This window comes from Epargyreus clarus, unplaced genomic scaffold, assembly GCF_041222505.1.
Source record: "Epargyreus clarus isolate Ecla_fem2 unplaced genomic scaffold, WU_Ecla_fem_2.2 ptg000008l, whole genome shotgun sequence".
Taxonomy (NCBI): domain Eukaryota; kingdom Metazoa; phylum Arthropoda; class Insecta; order Lepidoptera; family Hesperiidae; genus Epargyreus; species Epargyreus clarus.
Window position 1 is genome coordinate 10,739,383 of NW_027332216.1, and position 10,686 is coordinate 10,750,068.

The 10,686-nt window shown below is 35.0% G+C and overlaps 2 protein-coding genes across 2 annotated transcripts; both read right to left on the reverse strand.

Annotated features, from left to right (window-relative positions):
* Positions 1-2,253: 2,253 nt before the first annotated feature.
* Positions 2,254-6,691, reverse strand: LOC140744172 (uncharacterized). Its single transcript, XM_073075665.1, has 5 exons — positions 6,439-6,691; positions 5,910-6,180; positions 5,286-5,289; positions 4,835-5,047; positions 2,254-2,423 (listed from the first exon to the last, which is right to left on the reverse strand). Exons 1-5 carry the CDS (start codon positions 6,603-6,605, stop codon positions 2,254-2,256), a joined length of 825 nt encoding a protein of 274 aa, XP_072931766.1. The 5' UTR covers positions 6,606-6,691.
* Positions 6,692-8,005: 1,314 nt separating this feature from the next.
* LOC140744173 (uncharacterized) lies at positions 8,006-9,826 on the reverse strand. The gene is made up of 4 exons (XM_073075666.1): positions 9,491-9,826; positions 9,274-9,348; positions 8,621-8,777; positions 8,006-8,175 (listed from the first exon to the last, which is right to left on the reverse strand). Exons 1-4 carry the CDS (start codon positions 9,692-9,694, stop codon positions 8,006-8,008), a joined length of 606 nt encoding a protein of 201 aa, XP_072931767.1. The 5' UTR covers positions 9,695-9,826.
* Between the last annotated feature and the right edge of the window lie 860 nt (positions 9,827-10,686).

Here is a 10,686-nt window from a genome sequence, read left to right on the forward strand (position 1 = left end):
TCTCACAGAAGATCTGGTCTGAAGTATTTCCAGCTCCACATGTACCATTAGGTTAAGTTTAACATTGTAAAAAACATTTTTTTAAAAGATGTGTGTTATGGAGTTTCTTTCGCCGCTTCTTCTCCATAACGAAACACCTTGTGAAGTGGTGGTAGTTGTACTAACATTCAAAAAGTGCTCTGTAAATAACCTATTTTGAATAAAAAAAATGACTTGAAAAACAAATGGTTTATACCAAAGATCGAATTGCATTTATCTATTGCACGGGTTTTGTCCGAAGATTTTCTTTGGCGGGCATAAATAGTTATGCGTTTTATTTATTACGTTATAACGCTTTTGTTTATTATCGCTGTATTTACCACATTAAACATTTAAAGTTTCATTAAATCTGGAGCTGAGGATAAAAATATAGTGGATTTCTCTACAATAAATAAAAACGGAACTACTTTTTATAAAACAGGATTACAACAGGCTTCTGAGTGCCTCAGTCGCACTTCGATCCGAAGCCACGAATCATCTAATTAAACATTACGTCTGTTATATTTCTGAAAATCCTTTGTGTTGCACAATTTTTTGCGTTCTTTGTTTCAACAGTTTGAGAACTGCGACAGTTTGAGAATAGCTTTTATCCATCTAGGGATAAGGTTTATTTCGATTGGATAATTGCAAATGTTGAGCCCACGACAATCCCGAGCGCTGCTAACGAGGCCTCCCCCCTCATTTTCATTTTATCGTCCCCCATTCGAGTCTTATTTACAGTTTTCTTTTTGCATCGCGACAACACGTCTTATTTTAAGACAGTCGAATGAGAAATTAGTTTTTAATGAGCATTGTTTTTTCAGGCTCGAATAATTTTTGTTTCGATGAAGAAGCTAGTTTTTAATTTTGGACCTGTTTTCCAAGGCGGGATGTGTGGGACACCAGGTACCTAGTCTTTTAGGTCCTTAGTGTTTTAGATTTGGCAATGTATATATAGCAGACAGAAATATTCAAACGTTGACGTGCAAAATTTCGTGTATTGGAACCCGAAACTGCAGAGTTAAAATGAAAATTAATTATTTATTTAAAATTTACTAAGTATCTACATACTTTCTGTGCGGTGGTATACCGCTAAGGCTCCGTTTATATCTCAGTATATTGAGCATGGCATACAAAATCATGTTTTCCTATAGAATATTTTGTGTTACAGTAAGTACAAACACGTAAAGACACACACATTTTATGTGCAGAATAGTTTTGCCTGTAACGACACGTGTTTGACACGCCCTATGTCTGTAGATGTAATGAACCTAATTCGTTATCCACAATTATAAACGATTGCGGTCAGAAACGACTATACGAATGTACTCGAATTAAAATAATGAACTGTTTATGATTTTGCATTACATTTTCAATTAATTAATATCTATAATTGCATTTTAACGTTTCGAATTCATTTCAGTTTCATTTGCTTTAACTGCGATTTAATTTGATTCTGATTTCATGAAGCATTAATAACAATCATTTTAGTTGATTGTGCTTAAATATTAATGAGAGATAAGGATTATATTGAAATTGATTATACATTTATAATGACTACTTACAGATTTTTTTTTTTTTTTATATCAACACCTAAACTTAAATTCATATTTTTTGTTAATTGCTTGGTCAGGGTTCGAACCAGAGCCCTGTTTTCAAACCGATATGGTTACTCCTACGCCATACGCGAATGCGTGAGTCTTTGCATTTTTTATCGTTGAACCTAACAATAAAGCAAACTACTATCTGAACTAAAGTAGTCAACGTCGTCTGTAGACATTTGCAACAAAAGAGAAGTCGCCAATGAATAGCCGGCTTTGCAGGAGAGCTTTGCTTGAAGAGCCCCATAGCACTCCGGGAATATCTCACGAGGAATTTTAAAATTGACGTACTTATTTTTATCCGAAGGTGGTAGAACCCTTTGTGGTTTGACTCCGGCGGCACCACCGCCACACCTATTTCTACCTAATAACAGTTAGGCGCTGCTGTGTTCCGGTTTGAAGGGTGTGGTATGGGAGACAGACTTTTCCGAGGCGTTCCAGCTTAGTGCTCAGGGGTAGCGGCGCATTTGTGGCCGACCTCAGGTAGGAATCTAATTCTATCTGGTGTTGATTACAGATGTCCATGGGCGGCAGTAGCCACTTACCATCAGGTGGACTGCATACTCGTCTGCTACTCTTATATTATAAAAAAAATCTAATATTTTTTTATATAGTTATAACATACATTAATGAATTAAAGCACATTGTTGAATTGTAACGCGATCACAGTATAAGTAGTGAAGAACATAACACAAGTGGGGATCAGGGTTAAGTTTATGTCGATGCCGCCGAATCCTTGCGTGCGGATTGGATGTGATGACGTCAGGCGGATGAGATTTCTTGTATCCATGTGACTTTTACTATCTGTAACAATAAATAATTTAGTTCAGAATTTAGTAATGCAGTTATAAGGTATGTTTTGTAAAATTCATTGTCGTTAAGTGGTATGACGTTTAAAGTACTAAAATAATTTTAGCAGTTTCCAATATGAGCCCGTACGCTAGTTGTGCACATTAATAGTTTGTTGCCTACATGCAATACCATAATCTAGCAACTTATTATTTTGTAAATTGGTACAAATTAATGATCTAGTTTCTAGATATTTTTAAAACTTACTATAGCTAATTGCTATTAAATAAGTCGACATTAAACAAGTGCAAGGATCCTATAAAGCTTAACAACCCGCCTGGTTTCTATTTACTAGATTAGGTGTGTTAACTGTGTTAAGGTAAGATCGTTAAAGGAATTTCAATGAGTAGCTTGAACCTGAACAATAAATAAAATAAGAGCTAGTCATAGATACCTAACTATATATAGATAATAGATATCTCATCGTCTTGTAATTGAAGGAAGCCAATAAATGACTTAAACGGTCAACAATTCCGTCATGGCTGGCTGTAATGGCTGTCATGGTGTAATTTACGTGGAACAATGCCGACACGCGCAGTTATGTGGTGCAAAAACAGGAAATCGAAGAAAAAGTGCGGGGTAATATCGTTTCATTCGTAAATTATCTAAAAACTACATTTTTTAATATTTTTCAAACACGAAAATAGATGACAGTGACAATTTCAATTGTCAAAACTGGTGGACATTTACTTGCTAGGAGTGAGTAGTCTTTACTAATTAATGGAGCTAGTTGTCAAAATCGGCACTAATTTTTATTAACCTTTTTACCCTTGAAACGTTACTGCAACTAACGCCATCTTTGCTTTGACAAGCCGCATTTCGACTTGAATATTTAATGCTCATACCTACACAAAATTGTCATTAAAAAAACTAGACAACGATTTAAGGTCTATTTGTTTATAAATCCCTTCTAAAGGCTGGTTCATTGAACCGCATCGTTATAAAGTGTGGGAGTTAAACGGAAGTCAGAACCGCAGCGACAAAGCACTGTGAAGAGTTTTATGTGGTGTGATAATTATACCGCAAGATGAAAGGGAAAATAAAACTGGGAAATATTGTTATATGTTGCGATGTGCCTTTATTTCTGTGAAAATTCAGGCGAGATGACACTAAAGGCATGACGTCAGTTTTTTACGTTTTGAATAACGAAAGTAGTAAACTGTTCCAGCTGTTTACAAGGTTGCAGAACTCTTTGTAGTTCGACTCCGGCGGCACCATCGCCGCACCTATTTCTGCCTAATAACAGCGGTGTTAAATACTGCTGTGGTAAATACTTTTGGTGTGAAGGGTGTGGTAACGGGAATATACTTTTAGGAGGCATTCCAGCTTCTAGCTGCTTCTAGTTCTAGCTAGTTAGGGGTAGCTCAGTTCTTAGTTAGAAATCTACTTTTATCTGGGGTTGATTACAGATGTCCATGGGCGGCAGAAGCCACTTACCATCAGGAACAGGGGTCGATTCCCCGTAGAATAGAAGCTTGAGAATACTATTAAACGAATTTGATTCACTCATCATTTGATATTCTGCTACATTGGATTTTTTGCTATAAAGGCAATATGCTAATAAGATCTATTTCTCAATAGACATTTTGGGCCCTAAGTACCCACGTTTTGTGCTTTGGTGTTTTGATAATATAGAACCTAAGGCAAATATGTATGCTTAATTTTTGAATTTCTAATTTATAGTAAAATAACAGAATTGATCAAATAGCTATATATAAGGCAGGAATAAATTTTCGTTGAGGTCAAAATGCGGTCACAAGGAAGCTTAGCTAACCCCATTTACCTAGATGTAGGGGCGAGACTTTAATTAAATTTCAATAGTGCAAATTTGTTTCAATTGTTTCATTATTAGCTGACCACTGAGAATGTGGTATTTTTCTGAAAATGTTCAATATAATTTGAAATACAAACGACGTCCATTTTTGTATTGATAAGACAATTATTTTAACAACTACAAAGAGCACGGTTAGCTTTTATTATATCTGGTGCCGATAACTTAAAGGCCCAAGGCGCAAGAAATTCGGCTTCAGATTTATTATTTTCTAAAGCTGGTATATGAAAAATACGACTAATAAACGTTAAAGATCTTTAAAGTAATGACAATATCATGAGAAATCCTGCATCTCTAAAGGCCATAACAATGTTCTCAAAAGTCCGTAAAGCATACTAATAGTAACGTATCGACTTAGCCAATGCGAGGGGCAGACGCATAAATATTTCTCTATTTGAGAGGAAACACGTACCCAGCATTGGGGTAATAATAGGATAATTACATTTTTTTGCACCCATGCTCCACCACTACCAAATCCACATAAATTACGAGTACTCGTATTTCGATTTGTCCTAATTCAGTACATTAATCTTACCAACAGGATACTGTAGTAGAACTTTTGCTAACTGTCGTCGTAACAGATCGACGCTTTTCTCCAATCTGTATCCCTCCAACGATAGCATGTATAAGATTGCGAAGTATACCGCAAGTTTCAGCAGGTACACAGTAAATGAAAATGATCGTACGCCACCCTGCAAATATAAAAAAAACGCAAAAATACTAGTTATGATACAATGCTTAATATAATCTACACGACATTTTCATCATCAAATTGGTCTTAAAGGTCTTCTGGATTTCTCGAATTCGAAAAATTTCGAAGACAATGGAGCTTTGTAATTAGTTATAATTATTTCCATTATATTTCGCGCAAGTGCCACTCATAGTAATTGTAGACTCACAAAAATCTTTTATTTGTATAGATAACATTAAATAAGGTGAGATACTCTAAATAAGTCCATGTGTGACCGAAAATTGATAAAAAATACTGTCCTGATAAATTGAACACTATTAAAGTATTAGCGAATGATTTTAAAAGCAAAGTAACTTACAACCACTCCCAAAGTTGTCATTAAAAACAGATACATTATGTAGAAGAAAGATATTGTTGCAAACGCTACTGCTAGCTGCAAAAAAAAATGTTTCTTCTAAACAAAGTAAGGTAAGAAACTATATTAATGAAATGAAATTGAATAATATACGAGCAAACAATCCATCATCATGATCATAATAGCAGTGGTTAAGAAACTCGGCCTCTCGATCGAGGGGTCCGAGGTTCAAATCCCAGGCACGCACCTCTGATTTATCAAAATTATGTGCGTATTAGAAATTAATGATCACTTGCTTAAACGGTGAAGGAAAACATCCTGAGGAAACCTGCATACCTGAGAGATTTATAAAAATAAACTCAAAGGTATGTGAAGTCTACCAATACGCACTTGGCCAGCGCGGTGGACTATGGTCTAATCCTACTCATTCTGAGAGGAGACCCGTGCCCAGCAGTGGGATAATCATGGGTTGATGATGAAACAATCTATCACGCGGTAAGTATGTTATGCCGCCCACTAAGATCATTAGTTTTGCTTAAAAATGAAGAAAGATTCAAATCTTACCTGTAGTCCGAATATCTGATTAAATAACTTTGAACATTTTGCAACGTTACCGAATACTGTCGCCCAATCTTCAAACTGGTTAATATCGATTCCAGATTTGTTTATACTTATTTCATTAGCGATAGATCTTGTAATGCTCTCTAACTGTTCAGACATCACGAACAGTATGCACGATGTCGCGAAATATTCAAAAACAAACCGAAAGTCGCAAAGGATTAAATTAATTTGAAATATGATGTCATAATAAAATTTTTGAATGATCATATTGGTACTAAAATGAGGGTTATACGAAAGGTACAGTATTACAATGACAAAAAAGGAAATAAAAATAACTGTTATAATCAAATATCTATATCTCGTTTCGAGCTTTGTTTTATAAACATCATCTTCTTGGAATTTCTCGTGGTTTAGATATATTAATGTTAGCAGTTTTCCGAATCTTTTCGAGTGGAGGAAAGCTAGTACAACAATAATAATAGAATTAATAGCAACGAAATAAAAATACACCGTTCTAGGTAATTGGACAGACGAAATTAATATACTTCGCACAACTATGTTCAAAATACTAAAACATAAATCCAAAGACAATACAATGTACATAAATGCGCGGGTTGTTTGGTTTCTTTCGCTTATATTCCGATAAATACCGAGTATTGTTTCTATAAATAAGATAAGTTTTATTGGCTTCACATTCATTTTACTTAGGTTGTTTATCGTACAAATGTCTCAAAAGAAATGGTTCTAGAAAAACAATAATGAAAGTAACGTTAAGAAATTAACAAAGGACGGAATGGAAAGAATTGTAGTAATCAAATAAATGGAGGTTATAAATTAAATTGACTCGATATTTTTCTAATCTACTTTTTTGTTGTAGGTATTTTTACTGTAGCGTTGACGATGTTTTATGGCCATAAAGTTGATGCTGTTTTTTATTACAATTCGTTTTAAGTCTTTACTATGAGCAGATGAATATTATCAGTTCAGCATTCCTCATAATATTTTTAACTCTTTGTGGATTTTTTTTATATTATATAAACATAGGAGACGACCATGAAGTCCACCTGGTGGTAAACGGTTATTGCCGCGCGTGGACATCTGTATCAACCAGATAATATTAGATTTTTACCTGAGGTCGGTCACAAATGCGCCACCACCCTTGAGGACTAATCTGGAATGCCTAGAAAAGGTATGTCTACTTTCTCACCTTTCAAACCAGAACACAGCAGCGCTCAACACTGCTGTTATTAGACAGAAATAGGTGTGGCGGTGGTGCCGCCGAAGTCGAACACACACAGGTTCTTCCACCTTCGATTCTTATTGAGTTAGTCCCAAATGTCGAGGTTAAATGTTTTCGAAACACGAATTCACTTATATTAATTTTGGCTTCGAGATTGTGACGTATCGAGATTCGAGTTCGTGTTGGTAACAGAATAGTACTGGTGCTATTTGTTTATTTATATGTTATTGGAGTGACACTCCAATCCATTAGTCACACGAATGCCATTCAATTGTCATCGGTGTGTTATCGGAAAATTTATCTATTTTCACGCCGCTCCATTTTCCCTTTACATTTAGTTAACTTAAGTATATTATATGTAGTGTTATTGTTATAACAGTATTACTTATATTTATTACAAAAGAAAATAAGCTCATGTTCAATGTTTCGCGATTGTGCATTTCAATTCTGTTTTTATTTTTTACGTAAAACTTCCAGAATTTTTCAGGGAGATGAGTATACTATATTAGGAGCTGATGGAATTTTTATTTTCAAGTAAATACAACATTTAATTCAATTCGTATGTTTTAAATATTTACTGATAAATGTAAAGACAATCAAATACGGCTTTTTATGTTTTGAGGGATGTTATGCCCATAGGCTTATTGAAAATAGGCAGATTTCGGTATTATTTCCCTACATAGACACGAAAAATAAACAGAAATCAATTTATTTGTTAAATATGTATTCAAGTTAACATATTCACTCTTATTGTACGTGCTGTATCATCCTAAGGTAAAATATATGGACAAACTATGAAACATTTAAAAATTCAAATGCAACCCTTTTACGGAAAATAAAAAAAAGCGGCAGTGTATAATTAAACAATGTTATTGAATTGTAGTGCTATAACTGTGTAGGAGGTGACAAACATGATGAAGGAGGGGATGAGGGTCATGTCCACGTGTATGGAGCCGAGGGTCTCCGTCATAATGGAACGGGTGGATACCAAACGCAGAAAATCTTTCGTTGCCTTGTAGTGGGCGTCATCTGGAAATAATATAAAAGTTTAATAACTTATTAACATAATACCTACTTCTTATATTCTCAAATATATAAGTAATTATGGTTATTGCTGCATTCTGGTTTCCTCGTAGAATTATTTCAGAATAACAAGGAAGTAGACCGAAGATTACCAAGGGCAAGTGTTGATTGATAGTCTTTTTACAAACTATTTAATTAAGAACTCATATCGAAATTGTCCGTAATTGCTTAAACAACTGATAATTTATTTTCTTATGCACACATTACTTCGAAAATTAATAAGTATACTATCGGGGATCGAACCCTGGTCATTATTTTCTAAACTTAAAACGTATTTAAAACGTTCGCCTTATTGTTTGAATATTTATACAAGTTAAGAAAAGCCTTTCTACCTGCTATCTGCCTATGTACTTGTTATAAAATTATATAGTTTGTTCTCAAATCAACTTACTGATAACGTGATTAATAAGAAGTTTTCCAAGTTGCCGAGGAAGGTTGTTCACGCTGTTCTGTTTCTTCTGCGCGCCCATAGACAGCAACAGAAGGAGTAAGAAGTACATCAAGAGCTTTAATATGCTGCTAATCAAGCTGCCCACGTTTGTGTAGCCCTGGAGATAATTTATTACTCATTATCAACATTTTTATAATTTTGTAATTGAATAATGTCCCAAAATGAGGGCTATTTTTAAATGTAGCAAACAAGCATGCAGTCCATACGTGATCGTAAGTGGCTACTATCATCCATGAACATCTATAAATAATTAACCCCAAATAAGATTGGAGTCCTACCTGAGGTGAGCCACAAATGCGTTGCTTCATATAAATTAGAAAGCCATGGATAAGTACGTGTCACTTATTACACATTTCATACCGGAACACGGCAACGCTTATCGCTGTTATTAGGCCGCTGGAGTAGATAGTCTACCACAAAGGATCCTACTACATTCATATTGTACTTGTGTCTCGCTCACACGATATGAAAAACGAGCTAGAGGTAAATAGAAATGTCGATTTTTGGATTAAAGTGTTTATTAAAATGAGTATGGCACAGCATGTTGCATTGCTTCTCAGTTGCATATTCTTAAAAATAAAATATATTCTTACTTTGACACTCAGGAACGCCATAGTGTACATGAACATAATGCAGTACGCGGTTGCTAACCCCAACATCATTACCAACTATAAACACAAAAAAATAAAATCATTTTTTTTATTCACGTTTCCTAACAGATACATTCAAAATCAGTCGATTATAAAAAATAAATATTTTGATAGAGTCGAAAATATTAAATGGCTGGACATAATAACAATATGTACTCACTTGTAATCCATAAATCTTGTTAAACAACTTGGAACACTCTTTGATATTGTTGAAAACAGTCGATAGCTCCTCAAATTCTCTTATCTCGATGCTTACCCTACTGGAGTTCTTGTCTATATTGTTATATCTTAGATCAGTGACTGTCGAAACAGCTATTCTTGTCTTCGTCACAGCGCGAGTAATACAATCCACTTGCTCCGACATTACGAATAGGATACAATATAAAGCTATGTACTGATATGTGCAACGCCAATCACATATTCTCGCGTTTAAAATATACAGCACGTTTACGACATTCGGATTTACCCCACTAAGTTTTTCTCCCACGTACTTGAAAATTAGGGCCAATATTAATATTGAATTGGAAATAAGCAATCCACATTTGATTCCATACTCTCGCTTCTTTATGTTCCTCTGGTAGATTTCGTCGTTCGCGAAATATAAGTTGTTGCCTTCAATGAGCAGTAACAACTTTTTGAACCTTTTCGACGAGTAACAGCCGAGCAGCATGATAATAATGGAACTGGCAGAATTCATGTAAAAATAAATGATGTTCGCAATCGTAGAATATATAACAATGTCTGTAGAATATATAACGACACATGCGATCGTTATCGCTATTTCAATCATTACCCGAAAGTATATTAAAACGTGGCATTTCTTTTTGTAGTAACCGAGATTTCTGTAAATAGACAGCAAGTTTTCCAGGAGTACGATAAATCTCATCGGCGGTATACTCGTTGGTACGAATATGCATTTCCAAATTTGTTTGATTTTCCCTCTAATACTCATGATTTTCAATGCGCTCCAATAAAAATCGTTTGAAAATATTTCCTATAAAATAAAAAGGGTTACACTGTAATTACCGACTGTAAGTGTAATTAGAAAACACAGTACATTGTATCCGTGTCCTAGTACAACGTTCATCGAGGAGCGCTGTAATAAACTTAGTCATTATAAAGGCCGCAACAATCGAGACATTATTAATTTATTTTAGTGGAGCTCGTTGGAGAGCTGCTCATCAGCTAGACCGCAGCGGTACAAGTTAGAAGATATTTTTTTGATGTGAAACATCTATAGCCGTAAAACCGATTTCTGGCGTGGCGACGCATGCCGTGGCGCCGTCGTCACGTCGCGTCGCCACGCTATACGATGGTATATATATACAGTCTATATGCAGTAGTGTGTACGGTGTG

What these genes read in the sequence shown, in the direction of transcription:
- LOC140744172 (XM_073075665.1), bottom strand. Translation starts at nt 6,605, where the DNA reads ATGAATGTGAAGCCAATAAAACTTATCTTATTTATAGAAACAATACTC. An exon ending in GTGCGAAGTATATTAATTTC is followed by an intron (nt 6,181 to 6,438) that starts GTCTGTCCAATT and finishes CCCTCATTTTAG; the next exon opens with TACCAATATGATCATTCAAA. An exon ending in TCTACTACAGTATCCTGTTG is followed by an intron (nt 2,424 to 4,834) that starts GTAAGATTAATG and finishes TTATTGTTACAG; the next exon opens with ATAGTAAAAGTCACATGGAT.
- LOC140744173 (XM_073075666.1), bottom strand. Translation starts at nt 9,694, where the DNA reads ATGTCGGAGCAAGTGGATTGTATTACTCGCGCTGTGACGAAGACAAGA. An exon ending in ACAAGATTTATGGATTACAA is followed by an intron (nt 9,349 to 9,490) that starts GTGAGTACATAT and finishes TTGTGTTTATAG; the next exon opens with TTGGTAATGATGTTGGGGTT. An exon ending in TGGCGTTCCTGAGTGTCAAA is followed by an intron (nt 8,778 to 9,273) that starts GTAAGAATATAT and finishes AATTATCTCCAG; the next exon opens with GGCTACACAAACGTGGGCAG.